This window comes from Trachemys scripta, chromosome 9, assembly GCF_013100865.1.
Source record: "Trachemys scripta elegans isolate TJP31775 chromosome 9, CAS_Tse_1.0, whole genome shotgun sequence".
NCBI lineage: Eukaryota > Metazoa > Chordata > Testudines > Emydidae > Trachemys > Trachemys scripta.
In genome coordinates, this window is record NC_048306.1 from 79,973,975 (window position 1) to 79,997,898 (window position 23,924).

Consider the following 23,924-nt stretch of genomic DNA (forward strand, 5'->3'; position numbering starts at 1 on the left):
CTTGGGGGCCATGCAGGACAGTCCCATGGGCCGGATGTGGCCCACAAGCTGTAGTTTGCCCACCCCTGGTCTAGATAATACTTAGTCCTGTCATGAGTGCAGGGGACTGGACTAGATGACCTCTCAAGGTCCCTTCCAGTCCTATGGTTCTATAAAGGAGACCAAAATATTCCCCCCCAGTCCACACACACACACAAATTCAAATGTTGTCTATCCCATCTTCCAGGGAGATTCTGTGCAGGATTGGAGAAATAATAGGATTATGATATCTCAGGAACCAAGGAACTGAGATGTGATAGGATATATAATATATTTAGAACTATTTGTTTTTTGATAGTGGTTATTTAACTCAAACACTGGACAAACTGTTGAAAGATTACTCTGTCAGAGATTCCACCCACCCATCTACCACCACCCACCTTTGTCAATTAAGCACAGAAAACTCCCACTCCACTTCTCTGATCCAAGAACAACTCCAACAAAACTAAGGAAATATTTATGCTCCTGATATTTCTATGGTAAACGAGCAGGAGAAAAAGAGCTTTAAAAATACCTCTCAGACCTGGATACAGGATAAAACAACAAAAAGGAAAAGGGGCACAAAACCACCTTCTTCCATCACAGGTCATCTTTAAAAGCTATAGCTATCAAGAGTATGTTTTAGAGCAGTGGTTCTCAACTGGGGGTACATAGAGGTCTTCCCGGGGGTACATCAACTCATCTAGATATTTGCCTAGTTTTACAAACAGGCTACATAAGAGCACTAGTGAAGTTAGTACAAAATAAAATTTCATATAGACAAAATGAGAAAGTCAGCAATTTTTCAGTAATAGCGTGCTGTAGCATTTTTGAATTTTGATGTCTGATTTTATAAGCAAGTAGCTTTTAAGTGAGATGAAACTTGGGGTACACAAGACAAATCAGACTCCTGAAAGGGGTACAGTAGTCTGAAAAGGCTGAGACCCACTGGTTTACAGTAATAGTATAAAGAGTAGAATCTACCCACCAACTGGGAAAGACCAATCTAATACTGTAGGTATGTACTAGACAGATAGATACTGGCTGCTCCCCTAACCACCATAATGCTTCAGAGCATTCAGAAGTTCAGGCTTTGTTATTCTCACAATGTTTTTACAACACTGCAACTTCATTGATTTCAAAGTTAATCTTGATTAACATCATTGTAACAGTCCTTTAATTTTCTCCACCCATCCACAAGTTAGGGGAAGGGAAGTAGAATTGAAATTCTTTTAGGAATAATTTGAAGCTCAGAGAGATTGCCAAAATCCTTTCTGCCAATATGGAAACATAGGGTCTTAGAAAGACCCCACAACAACTGCTGTATGTAGTACAAGTGCATTTGCACTACAAATTTCTACTATTCAGTGGTGTACAATACCAGTTACCACCAAGTATGTATTTAATTATCCTTTATTTGAAAAGCAAAAAAAAAAAAGTATTTCAAGAAATGCTTTCATTGCAAAACAAAGTGAAATCCACAAAATCAATTTTAAAAAACCCATTGAAATTGTAGCATCACATTATTGAAATAAGTCCAAAGATCTTCCAGTCTAAAGTTTCCATAAATTCATATTTTAATGATGAGCAAGGAAGTAACCATCTGGTGTCTTGTCTTGTGAACAAGTTTTAAGAGTCCCAGAACAGACATCAAACTCAGAGACACAAGGGGGGGGTGAGGTAATATCTTTTCCTGGACCAACTTCTGTTGGTGGAAGGGACAAGCTTTCAAGTTTCACAGAGCTCTTCCTCAGGTTGAAGAACTCTGACACTCAAAAGCTCGTCCCTTCCACCAGCAGAAGTTGATCCAGGAAAAGATATTACCTCATCCACCTTGTCTCTCTCATATCCTGGGACCAACATAGCTACAGCATTACAAACAAAAATAAATCCTTTAACAAAAATATTTTTTAAAACAATAGTTTTTCCATTTTAGCAAAATTGATTTGGAGGTAACTTTAAATAAAAATCAGCCATTTGCAATGGTCCCTGGGCATCTTAGTTATGGTTCCAATGTAGTTTTGTTCCAGTTTAACAAGATTAATATTCACTTTAATTTACTTTAAACAATAATTTAAAATGGTAGTGTGTGTTTTATTTCTCTTGTATCATAAGCAAACTACATAGAATTATTAAATCTCCCCATTTAACAACATGTATCTCCAGGACAGTACACTTAATAGAAAAACATGTTTCTTGAAATATTCCAGCATACACATATATTATTGTTTTCGCAATAATAATTCAACAGTAACTGAATTTCATAATAAATTCATTCTTAACCAGAGTTCCTGGATATCAGCCAACTGCTGAAATTGCGTCTCCCCAGTGCTAAATTTGAAGAGGTTCATTTATGCAGTACATTCTACCAGCTTTCATTAAGAATTGTGTAAACAGTACAGAAGTAATCATAACCCACTAATGGTCCACTTTTATATCTTACAGTTCTTTATCTCAAATTACCAGTTGTAGGCTTCTTCAGAAAAAAATCAGTACATTAGACAATACCAATATGGTCCTGACATTTCAGATACAGTACAGAGTTCAGTCAAACTTATAAACCAAGGCAACAATAAAAAAAAGTGTTCATGTTCCTGTATCAAGAACCTTTTAATGCTATGTAGAAGGTTCAAATTTAAAATGATTCACACAATGGATTTCAGCCTCTTAGATCTAGTAACATGAACTAGAAGTTACCATGTATTATAGGATTTTCACTGGAAAAAATGTTCTTTGAAATTTGTATTAAATTTGAACATTTTACAACATTTCAATTAACTTGTAGTGGAAAAAGAAAAAAATCAAGCTGAGTTCACAAAATATAAATCCTCTAAACCTGGATTTTTCATGATAGAATTACAAGGTAGAGACTTATATCAGAACAATATTTAATAAATTATAAAATCCCACACACCCAATCATGTACAGACAGCCTTCAAAGCATCTCTTTGCCATAGCTTTAGATAATGTGCAAAATTGGTTATGTTAAGTACTCTGACTGGTCCTGCAAGATTCTGAGTATTCGTGCAAGATGCTGCAAACCCTCAACTCCTAGTCTTCAAATGGGAGTTGAAGGTGCTCAGCACCTTGCAGGATTGAATCCTAAAAAGTTTGTTGGATTAATGCAATAAGATCCATTCTGTTACATAGGCTGTGTAACAGCAGTTCTCAATATAGGGGTGGGGCCAACAGCAAGTCTTCTTACTCATTCACAGCGTCACAGTGCCACTCACTCAAATTTTGCTTGGCCACCCCTCAATCCTGAGGGAGGGCCAGGCCAAATTTGAATGAGTGGCATTACGACGACATGAGTGAGCAACACTGTGACCTGACACACAGGATTGCAGCCACTCAAATTCGGGTTGGCCACCCCTCCATCATGACAGAGGGTCATCTGGGGGCCAAATTTGAATAAGTCGCATTGTGACCTGGCACACAGGGTTGCAGCGCCCACTAGCACTCTTCGATGCGGACATTGAGAAATACTGCCCTGAAAACTTTGTATTAAGGTTAATGCTTTTACAAGGTTTCCTAGCCTATGCACAATTAGTCTGTTGATCTTGCTGTCTGATTTATGTAAAGTAGCATCTCCTTTATTAGAATCAATATATTAATAGCTCCAGTTCCATCCTGATTATATTAGAAAATCCCATTTTGTGAAGCGAGGCTTCAATATTAAAAAAAGTTGGGGGGCGGAGGGGGCCTGGCTCATAAAAATTGAGAAACCCCAGTCTAACATCTCCCTGTTTTGTTTTTATCAAGACTCGAGATCTCTACACCATCCTTTATCAGTCAGTTATATATTTATACCATATTTCAGATCACTGGGGTGTTTGTTTTCAGGTAGCTTTTAATGTAATTTCACAAAACTACAATGAAATATTACAACTTTGCAGAAAACTCGCTATTATTGGTAGATGACAAAAGTTGGTAATAGCCCTAATCTACTTGAATTCTAGTTAAGAATAAAGTATTTCTAAGCAACTTGAGACACTAATTGTTAATTTAAAAAGAGGAAAAAGTTTAAATGCTTGTGAAAGGGTATTGGACTGACAGCATTAGAATAATAATAAAAAAATCTCTTTACAAAATGGATACAAGAACATTCCCACGCTGCCCAACCAATGCACCTCAACGCTGTTCTGGAGAGATATCTAGAAACAAAGCAGATAACTTCAGTTTACATGGCCCATCAATCCTTCAGCTCTTTGCTGTGACTGCCAAACAAGAGTGCTTGATATTTATGACAAGACCACCTACCTACTAAGAAAGGGTCTGAGAACACCAACTTATTTGGCTGATATCCTTATTATAGACGATAAGTGATAATGACTTTTGATCACTTCAATCCAGAACTAGATTCAGACTAATGAGCTAGATGTGCCCATGTCCAAAGATCACTAGTCATGATGCTCCCTAGGTATACTGGGGAAAAAAGTTTATTTACTTGGTGCCATAAAACATCTATTGACTAAGAGGCAATATATTTACCCATTTACATTATGCAATGTTTCCACATAATAGTACCTAGAATGTCCTTCACTTTCTCCAATTTCCCATTTAAATATTAAGTAGTAAGTTTTCTCATCATGCCAGTTGAAATCTGTGCACATCTAGATGTATTCCTCTTTATGAGAGAGAAAGCATGTACCATTAACAGGATCATTTAGCAATCTGCCACTCAAACATTATAACTGCAGCATTTCCAATTTAAGCTATGTTAAAACACAGCACAAGATATTCCTTCATTTGACAGACCAGACATTGAAAGTCGTTATTAAACTATGCCTTTTACCTAAAGAAAGTACATTTCAAATACATTACTTTGTTTTACTATTGATTTTGGTTTTAGGTTTTATTTAGAAATTGCAAAGTTGCTCTGATGATTAAGCTACTTCAAATACAAAATATTTTATTAATAAGAATCATCTTGGCACATGTAAAAACAGTAATACAGAATTGCAAAAGGAGGGCCAACTGGAAAAATGTCTGCATTTAATTGTATATATTCTGCAGTCCATAAGTTTTTGCAAAAGCAGGCAAAAAGTAAAAGCCATATTCAAGCCATTAGAGGACTTTTGGTCATGGCTGAAAACTGACAACTGCTTTTCTATGCTACTAAAGCTGGCAGTATGTTCTGTTTGCACTTATCCAGCAGACAGCAATGGATTTAAATTAACCCAAATAATTTAAACTTTATCTTAAAGATTTTGGAAAATGAAAATATTTCATGCGAGAGCTGTGCTTTTATATTCAAGTCAGTAGGCTTGATTTCTTAATCAGTTATTTTAAAAGAATTAAGATACACATAATATGCTATTGTTAAACTGGACCAACACACTGCAGCAAGAGGAAACTGGAGTTCATAACTCCAGCTATGTCTCAATTCTGCACTTCTGTGTTCTCTGATGACATCCAGCCAAATGCAAGCTTATTTTTTTTTATTGTGGGTGAGGGTGGCAAGAGGGGTGGAAGGAGGTAGGGGAGCAATCTTTGGTACTCAAACAAACCAACCAACCCACCCACCCTTTTCTCCCAACTGTTACCAATAATCTTACTCCCCAGACCTGAATAAAAACCCTACCATTATATTTAATCCTAATTCAATTAGAATCAAGAATTAATGTTAATTTATGTCAGCAAAAAAATTATTTTCTTTAAAAATATTAAAAGCACACAAGACAGGTGGAACATCTGATATTTAATTGAGTATTATAGAGAATCAGATATTAACCTATCACCTTTAAAAAGGTATTTTTAATATTATTCAATTGAAGTAATGATGTATAACATACCTCCGACAAAATACACAAGTGCCTTTTCATTGGATATACAGCACGCTGTGCATAACTAAGGCACTCAAGAAACTAATTCATCTGCTGATAATGAATGTAGCAAGCAAATCTCAATTAGAAAGTACCAGTTTATGAGTTTTTGAAGGAATTGTTATAGATGATGTTTGTACAGTTAGTTACAACCTATTTCTTAACCGGTTAATGTGCTGTAATGAGCAATTTTATCATCACCACAGACTACATCTTTCAAAGGCACTGAATGTCTTTTGTTCACCCTTCTCTTTAGACTATACATAAATGTTTATGACTTCTCACTCATTTTTTAATCTGTATGTTCCAATTCTCACATAATACAAGAACTACACAGCCAGTCACATTTCTCCCTCACAAATGCAAACAGAACCCAGTAAGGATTATGCCAGCTTTTATTATTTTGAAGCTTAGCCTTTAACACACAAAAGCTTCAACACTCGATCTGACCCTTCAACACTCAAGGCTTACTAAGGGCACTGTGCAGCACTCATCACATAAATCCCACCTCATACTACTTTTACTGCAAAAAAACTGATCTACTTTTTGAAACAAAGTGCCTTGAAACAAGAGACAATAAATTAAAAACCTTTCAAATCTATAAAAAAATATTGTTTCTTATAAATCTTTAAAGCTTATAAAAGCCAGAAAATACATTTAAAAGAGGCTTTTAAACACACTGTTTCAACCATTGAAGTGTGGTTGTGGTCAGGAAAGTGATAAGAAAATGACATGTGTGTTCTACATTTACTCTTCCTCAATCACTGCTATTTTATATGCGCTTAGTTTACAAATTAAATATTCTTTTAAATTACAGCACTCCCAAGGCCAACTTGTTAATTGATCAAGCCAAAATTGTTTTTGCTTAACTTTCTTTTTTTAAAAAGAGAACACAACTTAGCTGAAAATGCTGATTTTGATATATACATATGGAACAGTTTGCTCCTCTATAGCTACTGCACTGCAATTTAAGTGTTGCTGGTCTAAACAGATAAAGGCAGCCATGACTCTGAAGCTAGAGGACATAAATGTGTAGTACAAACTTGCCATTTTTGAGAATTACTTTTCTGACCTTAACTAGATTTTCACATAGAGCAAATGGTATTACATACACAAATGCCACATTTAGTGGTCTTAGTTTTCCCAACCATTTGGCATTTTAAAAATATGTATACTCCTGTTTAATGAGTATGAAATGTCTCTGCATTAAAACTAAGCTCTAACAACTTGCTAGTTCCATCCAGTATTTAAATTACATCAATTGGTCCTCTTGCATTTCCATGAAGATTGTCCTTCATCTTGCAGCTTTTTAAGTTTTGGCCCAAGAAGGAACCACCAGACAAATCCCAGAGCAACGCATATTATGGATTCTACATAATAACCATCCAGGGTCGTAACACAAGAGCCACCAAGTTTTGTACAGAGCTGTGAGAGAAACAAACATATTTATTAAACAATTGAAACATTTGACCAGTATTTCTTTACAATGAGACAAGTGCTTAACATTCAAATATAGAAAGGATTTTGCTGTTATCTAACTATATTTTATATAAGCACACATTTTAGATGCCCAATTATGCTACCCTTCATAGTTGCCTTTTCCCCTTCCGTACCCCCTCTCCCCTGCAAAAAAAAAACAAAAAACAAAAAACACATTAGTTTCTTGGCCAAGAAGAAAAAACAGGATCAGGACAGGAAAACGAGCCACACAGAGAGGTATATCTTCCCCAATACAATAAAGTATCTACACCAAGATTCATGCAGAGTCAGTGCTGCTTCCAGCAGCAGCAACTGCCACAGTTATCGGTGTTCCCTCCTCCAGAGGAGGGTCACAGAGGGCAGCCACAGGCTGGCATTCAATGTGAACATGAGTACAAGGAACACAGAGGGGAAACCTTAGTCAGAGAATCCCTCTTTATGGGGCAGTGAGCTAACCATGAGTAACAACTATGATCCTCTCAGTTGGGGGCTTCATTACCCACAGATCTTTGGATTCCACTTCATTATTCACTCCCTCCTCTTGGATGGTCAACAACCCTGCAGAGTTTATTAAATTGCCTTCTCTCCTCGTGTGCTTTTGATGATGGGAGCATATGGGCCTTAGGGATCAATTCAGTAACCAAAAAAACCCACCATGCCCAGCTTGTGCATTGCATACAGATGGAAAAATTGCAATCAGTATTCCAAAGCCCATGAAAAGTGTTCATATTTCAGAAGCCTAGACTCATTTTTAGATGCCATACTCTTGCATTATACTGTATTACAGACCTCTTATTATATTGTCTGCAGATCTACAACATTATGTATTCATTTTGTCTACAACTACTGTTGGTATCTATGGCTATACCTATGGAGCACACCTTTTAAAAAACCACTTCTCTCCCTCCCCAAAAAAGTGTTTATAGTGCAAATTCAGTGCAGTCACTATGCATTTAACAGGAATGAGAAAGTACTGAAACCAAACTCCCTTCTCTGAAGTGCTGTCCAGACCAACAACATGTGGTCAGGGAAGCAAAAGGAAGCGATACAAATGGGGGAAGACGTGGAAACAGACTGGAGGAGGAAGAGATTCACTCACCTACTTCAGGGAGGAGGGCAAGAGGATGGGAGATCTAATTAGTAACAGGAATGAAGAGAGGTATACCCAGGAATCTCAGATTTCTCAGAGCTGGAATCAATTTTTTTCAGAATGGAGAGTTACTCTGGTTCAAAGAAATCCTGCTTCGCTCCATACCTATTGTTTGGATCCAATATTTATATCCCTAGAATGCTTTGTGAAATTGGTATGCTTCTACAGCCCAAACAGTATTCTAAATACATAAGAGCATTCTATGGTGAAGTTTGAGCCATGAGCAAAAAACCCAGGGGTTTGACTAAAGCAAGTGAGTTACAAGATGCCAGTTATTTCTTGCTTCAGCAAAGACGTGGATTTGAAGTCCTCATTTCCACAAATTTTTTTAGTTGGGCTTATGCTGTTTTGCTCTACTCTGTGTGCAGTAGCACAGTGCGTTCTATTCTACAGAACATCCATGAGAGCATTAGAGAGAGTGGGAGTGGAGCCAATTTCACTGCCCTAGAAGCAGTGAAACATCAAATGGTCAGGAAGAAGGGATGTTCAAAAATGGGGGGAGTAAAGAAAAAGGCAAATTAGAAAGAATCAGAAGGTGATAAAACAGAAAACCCACTGAGGAGAAAAAAGGGGAAAAGAAATATGGGGGGAGAAATATCCTGCCAAAAATAAATAAAAAGCACCTAATCACAACATTCCAAACGGTAAAAAATCCTGGTCCACCCAAGCTTGAGGGGTGCAACCACATCCTCTGTACTCCTGCTACTAATCCAGTCTTTCACCGCATCCCTGAGAAGTCTCCTCCCCCTCCCCTATAAAGAAAGAAGTAAACATCCTGAAGATGTAGTTTTCTAACAGGACCATATGTGTGTGTTTAATAACTGAACAGTAGAAAAAAAAAAAATCAAACTTCATATTAGTGGAAGTTTAATATAAAAAGCAACTGGACCTGGGTGGGGATAGGGTCCAGAGTGACCTAGACAAATTGGAGGATTGGGCCAGAAGAAATCTGATGAGATTCAACAAGGATAAGTGCAGGATTCTGCTCTTAGGATGGAAGAATCCCATGCATCGCTCCAGGCTGGGGACTGACTGGCTAAGCAGCAGTTCTGCAGAAAAGGACCTGGGGATTACAGTGAATGAGAAGCTGGATATGAGTCAGTAGTGTGCACTTGTTGCCAAGAAGGCTAACGGCATATTGGGCTGCATTAGTAGGAGCCAGCAGATCGAGGGAAGTGATTATTCCCCTCTATTCAGCACTGGTGAGACCACATCTGGAGTATTGTGTCCAGTTTTGGGCCCCCCACTACAGAAAGGATGTGGACAAATTGGAGAGAGTCCAGTGGAGGGCAACGAAAATGATCAGGGGGCTGGGGCACATGGCTTACAAGGAGAGGCTGAGGGAACTCAGGTTATTTAGTCTGCAGAAAAGATTTTTGATAGCAGCCTTCAACTACCTAAAGGGGGGTTCCAATGGAGGTCAGCTGTTCTCAGTGCTGGCAGATGACAGAACAAGGAACAATGATCTCAAGTTGCAGTGGGGGAGGTCTAGGTTGAATATTAGGAAACACTTTTTCACTAGGAGGGTGGTGAAGCACTGAAATGGGTTACCTAGGGACGTGGTGGAATCTCCATCCTTAGAGGTTTTTAAGGCCTGGCTTGACAAAGCCTTGGCTGGAATGATTTAGTCGGTGTTGGTCCTGCCTTGAGCAGGGGGTTGGACTAGATGACCTCCTGGGGTCTCTTCAAACCCTCATCTTCTATGATTATCTGAGACATTTTGAAGGCCTTTGAATGTGCAAGACACAGTAAGAGAAACCATTATTATAATATTTAGACAACATCAGAGTGGAGACCATCACACTTTCCAAACTTACTTCTGCAGCAGCTGTAGTTCCACAACTCTGTTCCTGTGCGCCTATACACTCTTTCACTGTAAGTGGATCAACAAGCCAAAGAGCTACCGTGGCGGGCCAGTTTCCTCCCAGATTCGACACAGTATTTAGAAGTGTCATATATGTTCCTCCAATCAGTGGATCACTAACTTTGGCATTGAAAGCCATTATAGCAACATACATGCTGTACAACGTAATCTGATGGGGGAAAATAATAAAATTGATTCAATTATTCTTAACTGTTTTTAATCTAAAAACAAATTACTTGAAATATAGTAACATTTATTTTATATTATTGCAGTTCTTCTTCTAGAGATCTGTGCAGTTAATCACTAGAAAAGTTTCTTTGTGGTCAGGATTTGTCTGCATTCAACAACAGGAGGAAATCTTGCTATTTGCTTTGGCTCAGACATATGTAGACCCAGCCTCAGATATTTTGGAGTTATCTGAAATAGATTTCAGGTATGACAGATCAAATTGAATATGCTTTAATAAATTTAAGGTTGTCAATCAGATTATTTCAAAGAGAATTCACAAACACTGGCCCCGTTTCAAAGCACACTGAAGTCAACAGGCTTTGTATTCAACCCATTGTGCTATTCCTAACAGTCAATAAAATGCAACTTTATATGTTTTTTAGGGCAGGGATCTCATTAATTTCTGTGTACTTTTATGGAACTACGTGATCGTGTTGGTCAGACTCAAAGGCAAATGGTTCCCCCGACTCCCATTCAAATGGGTTTCTTTAGCTCACTTTCAGAAAAATAATTTCTGGAGGAAAAAAGCTGAGCTAGCAAATAAAAGTGTGGCAGAAAGACTCTGATGCACCACACTAGAGCAAAGAGAAATCCTATGAGCAGGCTGATTGATCTGTTCTACTGTATGGGTTTGGTTATTCAGTTAACTCCATCTCATAATCCTATTTATTAGTTAACTCCATTTTATAACTTTATTTCAATCTCCCATTATAAGAGCGCCAGTATAATTAAGATGAGGACAAAGCCAGATAATTATATTTTTTACAAGAGAATGAATTATAAAGATAGTCCACTCATGCCCCCTGCAGAAAAATTCTATCTTTATGACAACAAAATGTAGCAACTTGTTACCTGATGTAAAGCATAACTCAGCAACACCACAATATAGTAATAGATAGGAAATCCTCCTTCATGTTGTACTTTAGGAGTCCACCAAACCAAAAGAGCAAATCCCAAGCCTATCAGTAACCTGTAACAAAAGGGAAGAGCCTTTAATTCTAGCTTCTGAATTTAAATATGTGGGCATGAATCACTGCATAACTTGGAAAACCTACAGCATTCATGTGTGAGCAAAGATGCTTTTTAAAATAGTTAGTGACATGAATCAATGTATCTGAAAGATTATAGTAAAAATCTATTTAAAATATACCTAAAATGATTATAAGATAGACACAAACTGTTTTTAAATTCATTTGACTACATATAAATATAAAAGCAACTGAAGTTGTAAACATTTCATACTAAGCTAGTTTTGCTTGGCAGTGAATGGTATAGCTAAGGTTATGGAAAGTCTCCAGAAATAACCCTCTCCATTTTCAAATGCTCATTACTTTCAGAAAAGTTCTCTTTTGGGTGAAAACAACCACACAATTTAGCTAAGGGTCTGTCTGTTTTTTTAAATTTGGAGCAAAAACTATTTACTCACTTTTGAGTTATTCAAGAGCAAGAGATTTTTTTTTCTGCAGTTTAAAAAAGGTGAGTAAGACTTTTATACCTATATATCCTGAAAAAAATATGCAGAAAATTGAAATTTTGGTATTTATCAAATTACTGAATACACAATATTGCTCTTAGTTGCATAGATGAGGTTTGTGCTGTTGCATCACTGTGGAGATCCATTTGTTTGACAGTGCTGCAACCATGGAAGTACACAGTGAAATCAGCAGAATCTAATTCCCTTTTTCTAAAATGTAAAAAGGTATCAACAACTAGACTACAGTGTGACAATTTTAGACATTTAAGAGACATAAAATGCAAATGTTAAGTTTCTCATCTTTGATGCCCCCATATTGCATAAACAGGCTGACAACCGTTTCCCTTATTCTCACAACTGAACCCAATGAGGTATATGGGATTACTAGCATGAATATATCAAGTAGGATTTAGCAGATGAAATATTTTGGATTACTAGTTATGGGCCAGATTTTGCCATCCTTACACTGAGAAGTATCCTTACCTTGCTATACAAATACAGCCACTGACTTTAGTGAAAAAAATTGGAGAGTAAGGTACTACTTGAGTAAGGGTGGAAGAATATCACTCTGTACTGCCAGATGTACATCTTGCTTAAAGCAAAAGAAGCACAATTCTGATTTCAAATATACATGCCCAACACTAACTGGCTTCAACAGAAGTTGCACAGATGTATTGGAGGGAAAAATTGGGCCCTGAAATGTGGGCAAGTTTACTATGAGAATCTTAACTTGCCTATTTCTTTATGTCTGTATGTTTGAAAAGTACAACCTTCACATTATTTTTATTTATTCAGACTATACAATTCATATACATTGTATAAACATGGAAAGTAAAAATCTATCATCTACTTTTTTACCTAAAAGGCATAGCTTTGTAAAATGTGTTCAGTGGCTGTGGACCTGCTGTGTATTTGCTGATGATCAGAGGCAATATTATCTGTAAAGGTACTATTGGAACAGCTAGTAGAGCTAAGTGTTCTTTAGGTACTCCTTCTTCCACCAATTTAAGTCCTGTTACTGCATCCGCTGCTGAGAAGCCAACCTGCAATGTAAGTTATAAAGAGAATAAAAACCTGAAAGCCAATGACAAACTTTGCTAGACTATCAAAATTACATTTCTCCAAATATTAATCCCGAGTAGTTTGGCACTTAAAATGAACTACAATTTGCCTTTTTTCCCCTATAGTTCACTTCCAAATATAGATCCAGTCCTGTTGCAAATTCTGCATGGGAGGACTTCTGCACTTGCACACTGCTCGTTGTAGTATCAAGGCCATACTGAGAAAGTTAAAAGCAGCAACAAATTTCCTGGTCATATGAATGCTGCAGATAACAATGAAGACTATCAATATAAAACTGCAGAAACCTACATTGCACAATTTTGTTTGCCACAGAAATTAAATCTACAGTGCCACAGAATTCCAGAGACCCTACAAATACCCAAGTATTCTCCAAATTGCAGATTAGATTTTAGAATTCAAAATTAGAGGAAACAGCCTTGCCAATATACTGGAGATACAATCAGATACACAAACCCCAAAGAAAATAGTGTTGCAACTCTAATTTTAAAAAATGTCTTTACATATTGTAAACAATGTACCCAATTCATATCAAAACATTAAAAACAGGAGGTTTAGATGCAAGTCTTTTGTACAACTCTACTAAAAAACATGTATTATGCACACTTTAGATAATTTGCAACATGTAAACTGTGAAAAAAAATCCCTTTTCTGACATGAAAGGTGAATAGCTTGGAAACATGGCCCACATGTTATCAATTATTATTCATAAGTATATTTACTCACTTTTGCTGTTAAAATCAGGACACAGAAAGTAAGAACTGCTGGCATTCTTACTATCGAGAAGAGCAGTTTGTATGTATCAGTGATGCCTTTTGTTTCTTCTTTTGATGGTGTTACTTCCTTGTTTTCCTTTTTCAAGAGGGCCACTAAAGTAGTAGTTATTAAGAAGACAGCTCCCCAGAAAAATAGGAAATCTGAAATTAAATTACCTTATCATAATTCAAATATATCACTGTCTACATTGTTAATTAGCAGCTCAATATGGGAAATTGACTTATTCTTCAAGAATATACACAGATACCTAGTAAACAGTAGTAATAGTAAATGGGAATTACAATCATACCAATCATGAGTAGCAATAGCATTAAAACTCATGTAACCCCCAAAACGGACATAAAACGTTCCTAAATCACTGTTTGTTCTCCACTTTACCTGGAGGGAAAATGGCAAACTGGTGTCATTACAGGGATGTTTTATATATTTGTTAGTTCAGTGAGCATGTTGGGGAGAAGAATCCGGGGTAAAAGTGAAATTAAAATATAAGCTTTTAAGGAATTTTAAATGTATATACGGCCTTTTATACTAGAAGAGCTCAAAATACTTTAAGGAAAAAGCACTGTGTAGTGGTTAGAGAAAAGAATGGGAAAATGAGAATTCTGAACGTCATTCTTGGTTCTATCACTGACATTAGCTCAAGGATACACAGTATAACTTCTCTGTGCCTCAGTTCTACACCAACAAAATGAGGATTATATTTACCTGTATCACAAGGATTTAAGTTTAAAGTGCATAAGATCCACAGATGAAAGATGGTACAAAACAGTCAATTAAAAAGTCACTATACTACAATACTTGCACTGTCATTGGAGGGGGAATTATATTAATAGATTTTGTTTTAGAAGGAAGGAAAAGATTGTTTTAATAATTCAGAAAGTTACCAATCAAGTACTGTAAATTAATTCACCTAGGATGATATTCTGTACTGTGCCTCTCAGAGGTGTAGGATAGACAGGGAAAAGGGTAAAGCAGCCTTAAGCCACCCTTATGTCCTCCTGATTCCTGACAACTCCAAGGGCCAGAGAGGCCCCTGACATATAACTAGCCAGTACAAAGCATGAAGGACCTAGAGAGCACATCTTTACCACATCTTAGTATTTCTCGGTCAGAGGAGCGAGAAGAAGGTAATTTTAAACTGTTTTCTCCTATTTGCTGCTTCCATAATGCTTCAAATATTTCAATAAAATAGAAAAAGCCATGTGGTTTGACAAGCCTGCATTGTTGATTTAGTTAGTCAACTTCCTAGATTCCTCCTCCTCCAGAAAAAAACATAGGGACCTCAAATGATCTTTTATATGATGTAAAGTATCAGTTTTCATTGTGCAGGCACAACAACTTGACAGCATGTACAAAAACTGCACTGTGGTAATAGTGCAAAAAGGTGCCACAGGGCAGAGAGTCGCTACTGCAGTGATAACAGACCAATTTACTAGGATTGAGATAATGCTCAAAGCTGTAATCACAAAGATATTCCTATTTTATACACATGCTTCTAATCAAGTCAATACTCTCAATTTGCACCAGCTGCAGTGATTAGTTTAGCTAAGAAAAGTATGCAGAAACAAACGAAAAATCAATGAACTGTTAATTAAGATTGGAAAGCTTAAATATAACTTGGTAAAAGTAACATCCTTCCATCCAAAATGTCCACTGCTGATCAGTATGCAGATGGGGAAAAATGTGAAAAATCTTTTTTAAAATATCACTTAAAGGCTAATAAGCCTGTATTTAGGAGAGCATATAAATGAATTACACTCAGTGACAGTATTCCATGATGATAAAAGTTCAGTGAAACATATTGGGGCAATTAAGCAGTTATTAATCTAATCATTCTTATGAATCCTATTATACAGTCATTAAAATTATGTCCAACCAATAAATGACTACCGTTTCTTGCTAGTGCAAACATTTAAGACATCGATTACTTCCAAGTAAGTACACTAATGAAAGAAGTATTATTTCTAAACCTAACTTAGTGTAAATTTTATTTTGATGAGAGATTGAACATTAAGAAATGTAAATTTCCCTAGCTGATGATTAAGTGTATCCATGTAACTTGCCTTTCCCACCATCATCCAATTTAGCATTCAAGGACAAGTTGAACAGGTTTGGTTATTTTCTTTATGAATGCTTCCGTAATAGTCACAGATCTCTTTTGTAAATAATACGGTTCATGTAAACTAAGATGACCTGAACAATGTGGGTATGTGGAGCAGAACTGAACCTCCTTAACAAAGCAGGAGCACACAACCTTATTCAGCAACTCGTGGAAGGAGAACAACCTATCACAAAATCATGGTGGAAGGAGCCAGAAAAGTGTCAGAACTGGGGAAACAAGGAAGCTGCAGGGTGGAAAACAACAGAGTGCCAAACCACGGAAATGTAGTTCCATTTGGTAAGTGTACACACAAGCCTGTTGGCATGTATGCAACACCCAGAGCAGTACTGTCACTATAGGATAGTATTTTTCCTATATAAATTAGCATTCATTAACTTTAAATAAATAAATAACCATGAGAATTTTAGTGCCTGGGTAAGGGACCAGCTCAACACTCTGCAGACTGACATCCCCCATTTATCCATAGAACACAGACAGCACGAACCTCTGTTAACTCTTAATTGGAAAGCCCATCCCTAGAGGAGAGTTCAGGTTCTTTAGCCTCTCTGCTGAGGCTGCCAGATGGGGTGCCAAATGTGGTGATGGTTTTGTGATATAGCAACAAATGAAAAGTGACTATCCAACTCAAATAGCCAACCCATGTTAAAAGTTTCATTCACTACCAACCAGGGCCACACTGGACTAGTGACCTGGAACAGTTCCCAATTCTGATCCTCTGAGTTATCCAAGTTCCTTGGAAAATTTAGTTGCCAATGGTCAAGCTTGTCACAGCACATACGAAACATCTATGCTTTAACAACTTCTGAAATTCCTGGTCAACATACATAATAAATGCAGCCTACATATACCCAATAACAAAAATGCAGAGCGTAGTGACTGACAATACCACTGGCTGTTATGTCATGATTCAGGGATACTCTGTTTTGCAGGAAGGAGTTGTTGTTGTTGTTTTTTAAAAGACATGTAGTTATTTACGTTTCCACTAATATGGCTTGAAAGATTCTTAGCATACCTAGTCCTGAACATTTATATTTTTGGGGCTACCATAAAAGGAATAACAGTGTTCATGCAACTGCAATATGATTTATAATCCTGAGAAAGAACAGCAAGAAAGAAAAAGATTATGTTTGTCTAGAAGAGGATCAGCTCAAAATAGCCTCCAATTATTTTGATCTAAACAGAATAAACCTTTAAAATTCATAGTGCTGACTTGTCAGCTCTGAAAACTGAGGGCTGGTCTACACTGGGGGGGGGGGGGGGGAGAGAGAAATCAATCCAAGATACGCAACTTCAGCTATGTGAATAGCGTAGTTGAAGTCGAAGTATCTTGGATCGAATTACCTGGGATCCACATGGCGCGGGATCAACGGCCGCGGCTCCCCCGTCGGCTGCGCTACTGCCGCTTGCTCTGGTGGAGTTCTGGAGTCGACGGTGAGCGCGTTCAGGGATCGAAATATCACGTCTTAACGAGACGCGATATCGATCCCGGATATATCAATTGCTACCCGCCGATACGGCGAGGAGTGAAGACGTACTCTGAAATTCCTCTATACTCAAAACATTTTGCATGCCTTAACCCTGAGCTAGAAAGATGACCTCTAAATTTAAGGGGTAGGGACCTTCCCTCTTAGCCTCTTTACAGAGATTGCCAATTGCACTCATTTATGCACTGGGACCTAGATTAAGACCCCACATTTCACCTAGACCAAACAATTTCCAGTCATTTTCAACCTGAATAACATTCAATCCTTTAAAACAAACCGAGATCGAAGGTTCCAAAATCCATTACCACTATCATGATTTGAATTTCAATATAGTATAGATGATACCTGAAAGGGTAACAATTCCTTTGGGTTGAGGTTGAAACCGCAAATATTTGTTACAGAAGGAGGCAGATTCAAGGGCCAAGAACAAGACATTTCCCAAAAAATAACCAGCTGTTTGGCCAACAGAGTTACAAGTGGAAGCATAGCCCACATTTTCCCGTGACAACATAGTCAGTGCCCAGCCATCCACAGCAATGTCCTGTGTGGCAGCCAGGAACTCAAACAAAAAGAAAGTCACGGTGAGGGCCACCACATCAGGACTCTTGCCCTCCACATCGCCTAACAGGAAGTCTACCTGTGTGGACAGGTACATCATAAAAAACCCCAGGATGTACTGAGTGGGCACAAGCCAGGACTTGCGGCGGCCAAAGCTCTTGAAATAGACTGCATCCACCAATGGGGCCCAGAGCAGCTTGAGACTGAAAGGCCAAAAGACAAAGCTGAAAAAAGCCTGGTCCTTATAGCTGACATTCTTGCTCTGTAAGATGAGTGGGATGCTGCCTGCCAGCCCCAATGGGATACCCTGTAGTACATAGAGAAAAAGGAGGAGCAGGATACTACCCAGTTCTGCCCGATATCCCCGGGGCACCATGTAGGATGGTGAGTTATGCTCCTGGAGCAGTGCCTCTGTGTCATCTTCTCCTAGTCTTTCAGTGTGATTATCCATGTACAGAGCTGGTGGTGGAGGTTTGATCTCCATGTCCATGGACTGCTGGTAGCTGCCAGGCCGGCGCTGCCGGCTGCTGTCCTTGTAAGAGATGGTTGGGCTCATGTTGCACACGAAGTCCGGATTTTTTTTGGACAGGGGATCCACTGTTCCCCAACAATCTTACAATGGCAAAGAGCAGCTCCTGCCCACTGCAAGTCACTTGGGACGCAAGTTCCCAGCTCTGCCCACCGCAGGCCAGCGCGGGATGGGCATACGCAACTCTCCTCGCGCCCCGGCACAGGCTTTCAAGGCAGGGGGCTGCTCAGCTTTCCCCACCACAGAGCAGGGGAGTTTCAGTGCCCGCTGCTCGCCAGGCTTGGGGGGATCAAGTCTTCACTCCGTGGGTCACCTCTTTCGTGGCGAGAAAGCACAGGAAGTTCAGCTCTTCCCCTTGCCGGGAAGTGTATGCGCTGCGAGGGGGCCACCGCTCCGCCGGGGGGCGGGGGAAAGAGGTCGGTCAGCGACTACGCGCGGGGGGGTCGCTCCCCTTTACGGCTCCTCTCGCCTAACGCGGGATCTTCGCGGAGGAGTCGCCCCGCTCCCGTCCGGCACCGGCCGCTTGCTGCTCACCAAGCCCTCCCGCGTGCTATCAATGGGCTTCAGCGCAGTACTTCCGGCTCCCCTGCCCGGTTGGGTCCGTCCTGTAATGGCTCCCCCGGAAATACTCGCCAGCACAAAGCTTCCTCCGAGGGGAAAAAAGCGGAAATCTCGCGTCTGCCGCGCCTAGCAGGCGTGGTCCCATCCCATTGGTGGGGAGGCGGGTGACGTTTGGGTCAAACGAGGCCGCTCTGTTTAATAGCGTTCCACACCCTGCCACGGAGCAGCGCCGCCTCTGGCCGTCTGCTGGAACTACTCTCCGCTCTGCGGCAGCGCCCCCGGCGGCCTCTCTAGGAACCATTGCAGCTCTGCATCTTGTCCGCTCAGCTACCAGTGGGACTTTCCTGCTCTCGCACGGGCTGCCACCCCTCCCCCAACCCCCCGCTCTACATCCCCAGCTTCCAACTCCGCCATTCTGGGGATCCCCCCCTTCTCCCTCCCACAGCTAGAGACCTTCTTAACTCTTACTCCAGCCTTCCTCAAGGCTTCCCCCCAACATGTCCTGCAGCTGCACATACCCCTACCAGCTGCTCCCTGTCCAAGGCCTTTCTCTGCCCTAGCTTCTTTAATATCCTGCAGTCCCCACTCTTGAGGCCTCTGTTTTCTCATGGTCTATCGTTGCTGTGGGTACCTCTGCCTACCCACCTGTCCCTTACTTATCCCATTAATTGGGGGGTGAGTAGCTGGCCTTGTCCCTTTTTCAAGGGATTGTAAAAAGAACAGGAGTACTTGTGGCATCTTAGAGACTAACAAATTTATTAGAGCATAAGCTTTTGTGGGCTACAGCCCACTTCTTCGGATGCATATAGAGTGGAACATATATTGAGGAGATATATATACACACATCCAGACAGCATGAGCAGGTGGGAGTTGTCTTACCAACTCTGAGAGGCCAATTAAGTAAGAGAAAAAAACTTTTGAAGTGATAATCGAGATAGCCCAGTACAGACAGTTTGATAAGAAGTGTGAGAATACTTACAAGGGGAGATAGATTCAATGTTTGTAATGGCTCAGCCATTCCCAGTCCTTATTCAATCCTGAGTTGATTGTATCTAGTTTGCATATCAATTCCAGCTCAGCAGTCTCTCGTTGGAGTCTGCAGCCGAAGAAGTGGGCTGTAGCCCACGAAAGCTTATGCTCTAATAAATTTGTTAGTCTCTAAGGTGCCACAAGTACTCCTGTTCTTTTTGCGGATACAGACTAACACGGCTGCTACTCTGAAACCTGTCATTATTCAAGGGTTTGTGTTTGTCTTCCCTGGCACTACCTTAAAAATAATCAGGGATATAGGGGTCTTCCAGATAAGTGATATCACCTTCTATAATACTATCAGGATGGGGGTGGGGTGGGAGCATGAGGATTAGGGGAAGGAAGTCCAACCCTTCTAGAGTCTGGATGTATTTAAGGAGCCCTCCAATTTAGAATTCAGAAAAGATCCTACTTGGCCCTTAAGAGCATTATCTTTGGTTGGTTCCTGATCTTGATAATCCAAATGCAAAGGGGGGGCCAGTGGCCACAGATGCTGACACCGAACATGGGGAGCCTGGTTCTTCATCCAAGCAAAGTCTGGCTAGGAGTATTTCTAGAGCCCCCACAGCAGGTTTCTATTTGGGGGCACACCAATGAAAAATAAAGAAGTAGTGAACAATTCAATTGTATGAGCCAACACAGACATATTGCAATTTGACTGGTTAAAAACTGGATATTGATCTAAAATAGTCAGAAGGGTACTTTAAGAAGTGCAAGGGGACTGCCAGTCTCTCTGCTGGCAAGGCCATTATGTGAATACACATACACTTTCTAATAATATCACTCATATAATTCGTATAATGTATTCCAGTGTTTCATTTTTAATATAGGAGACAAGGAATTTCTCAGTGGATACAATTTCACCTAGTAGTCCTTCAACCATGCAGCTACATGTAAAACTGACTATATCAGAACCTTGTAATTTGAAATGACTCAATATATCTAGTATTAAAAGGTAGATAAACAATACTGAACATTGCTCCCAGAGTATGCACATACACCTCTACCCCGATATAACGCGACCTGATACAACACGAACTCGGATATAACGTGGTAAAGCAGCGCTCTAGGGGGTCGGAGCTGCGCGCTCCAGCGGATCAAAGCAAGTTTGATATAACGCGATTTCACCTATAACACAATAAGATTTTTTGGACCCGAGGACAGCGTTATATCAGGTTAGAGGTGTACTGTGAAATAAGTTAGAAATCTGTAATACATTGACATGTATGGGGAGCAGGAAAAGCAGTTATAAAACTATATTTTTAAGGATCTCTGATCAAGAAAAGACTAGCAGGACAGGATCTTTAAACATTTTAGATCAATATACAATAGTATGAGCAAAAGTATGTAACATCTCCCACACATGATAAATTGCTACAATTAAGCAAGGAAAGATAAGCTAGACCTAATTTATAATAATATAGTAAAATTATGTATTATTAAACAGTCATTGAAAGTTTAGTAATAATATTCTGTAGGCAGATCACTAAACTGACAATTAAATAAGCCTGAGAACTAAAAAGACATTTCATATAGAGATGTCAAGGGAAAGCCATAGCTGAACCAAATCAAATTACTTACTTTCTTCATTCTGTGAAGAGCTGTGTACATCAGTCATTGAAGAAGGATGTTTGAAATATTCCTGATATTTAAAAATATGACTACATTTGTGATGTCAAGTAACTAGTCAAAAAGGAAGAATCTCTGGGAGAGGGTGTAACATGGAAACAATTTAATTAATAAAACGTTATGCTAACCTATCAAGACCTGCTACTGCCATTCATTGAGAACAGGGCCGGCTCTAGGATTTTTGCCACCCAAAGCAAAAACCATTTTGGCCGACCCTGGTTCTTTAATTACCCCGGCCCCGCCTCAACTCTGCCCCTTCCCCAAATCCCCAGCCCTGCCTCCTCCCCCCAGGCTCTCAAGCCTAGGAGGGAGGGAGGGGGAGCAGTGGCGCGCGAAACGGCCGCTTGGGATCTCCCCCTCCCTCCCAGGTTTGAGAGCCTGGGAGGGAGGGGGAGACCCCGAGCCGCCGCGGCGCGCGGAACAGCTGATTCGCGCGCCGCTGCTCCCCCTCCCTCCCAGGCTCTCAAGCCTGGGAGGGAGGGCGAGTAGCGGCGCGCGAATCAGCTGTTTCGCACGCCGTGGCAGCAGCAGCGGAGGTGAGCTAGGGCAGCCGGGGCACATTTTTAGGGGCGGCATTCTGGCGCTGGCCATGCCGCCCCTAAAAATGTGCCGCCCCAAGCACCAGCTTGTTTTGCTGGTGCCTAGAGCCAGCCCTGATTGAGAACACAGCCCATGGAGTCATATCTTGAGAGGAAGTGTGCTGGGACTTTGAGCACAGGATGGGGAGCTAGAAACTCCTGAGTTCTAATCTTTATTCTACCATTGACTTGTTTTGTTACTCTGGCCAAGTCACTTAACCTCTCTGACCCAGATCCTCAAAGGTATTTAGGCTTCTAACTTCCATTAATTTCAATGAGGATCTGGGTCTCTGGGCCACCATCAGTAACACAGAGTTAATAATACTTACCTACCTCAGGGTTCATAGTAGATTAATTTGTTAATGTTTCCAAATGTAACTTAAATAAATGCTTAGTATTAATTGCCTCCCATTTTGAGCAAAACTGTAATATCATAATAAACACTAGGGTGTGGCCCAGATTTTGTGATAACTATAAAGTAGAATTCCTCTTACATACTAATTATACAGTCCTTACTAGAAATCTTGTCTTGCAGCTAGATACAGTGAGTGAAGGCTCTCCATCTTTGTTAAGTGGATTTTATAATCTGAAATGCCTACTCCCTGGGTCCATATGGGACCCATTTCAAATTGTTTCTTTAGAAGCCTCAAAAGGCATATAGAATAGTATTAGGAATGTCTATATACAGATAAACAAGATATAAGAACTGGCTATCCCAAGTAATCAATCTGTGATAGAAACCAAAATTATATGACTGGTAGCATCACTTATTATTAAAAAAAAAAACGAGGAGCACTTGTGGCACCTTAGAGACTAACAAATTTATTTGGGCATAAGCTTTCGTGTGCTAAAACCCACTTCATCAGATGCATGGAGTGGAAACTACAGTAGGCAGGTAGCCCACGAAAGCTTATGCCCAAATAAATGTGTTAGTCTCTTAGGTGCCACAAGTACTCCTCGTTGTTTTTGCTGATACAGACTAACATGGCTACCACTCTGAAACTTATTATTAAGGTTCCTTGAAACTTTCCATTATAAGATCCGTTTTCAGTAACTTACACTTCGCCAGACTTTAGCTGTTCAGGCTGAAGTTTTCCATGATGGTATCTACTCAGGCTGCTATGACTTCCCTGCTATGTGCCCAGTGTGGAGAAGGAAGCCAACTGATTTAAAAGCAAAGGGGACAACAGCTGGACTCAGTGAATGGGGGTGGAGAATAGATTGGGACAAGGAGCCTGGTGAGACTGGGAACAAAGATGGGGGACTGGTTGGGCAAGGAGATTGGAACCAGGAGCCAGGTGACGGTGGGAAACTGTGATTGGCTGAGCAAAGAGATGGTGGCTGGATGGTGAGGGGAAGCTGGGTCTGGCTGAGAAAAGAGACTGGTACTGGTTAGGCAAGGAGACTGAGCTTGGGATAGGATGGGGACACTGGAACTGGAAGCCACTGCGGGGAAGACTGTGAGCCACTAAAGAAAATGGGGTAGGGGAGACTAGGAACCAGTTGGTGGGGGAGACAATGAAAGGAAAGAGGAGCCAG

General features: G+C 40.0%; 1 protein-coding gene across 1 annotated transcript; it reads right to left on the reverse strand.

Annotated features, from left to right (window-relative positions):
• Positions 1 to 3,241: 3,241 nt before the first annotated feature.
• SLC33A1 (solute carrier family 33 member 1) lies at positions 3,242 to 19,195 on the reverse strand. The gene is made up of 6 exons (XM_034781715.1): positions 17,847 to 19,195; positions 13,845 to 14,035; positions 12,897 to 13,081; positions 11,417 to 11,534; positions 10,290 to 10,505; positions 3,242 to 7,268 (listed from the first exon to the last, which is right to left on the reverse strand). Exons 1-6 carry the CDS (start codon positions 18,613 to 18,615, stop codon positions 7,101 to 7,103), a joined length of 1,647 nt encoding a protein of 548 aa, XP_034637606.1. The 5' UTR covers positions 18,616 to 19,195; the 3' UTR covers positions 3,242 to 7,100.
• Positions 19,196 to 23,924: the final 4,729 nt, after the last annotated feature.

Bases quoted from the DNA above. Each gene is read 5' to 3' on its own strand.
- SLC33A1 (XM_034781715.1), bottom strand. From the start codon at position 18,615: ATGAGCCCAACCATCTCTTACAAGGACAGCAGCCGGCAGCGCCGGCCT. The intron at 13,082-13,844 runs GTGAGTAAATAT...CTTACATTGCAG, and splicing joins TCCTGATTTTAACAGCAAAA to GTTGGCTTCTCAGCAGCGGA. The intron at 7,269-10,289 runs GTAAGTTTGGAA...TTTCTCTCACAG, and splicing joins GAACTACAGCTGCTGCAGAA to CTCTGTACAAAACTTGGTGG.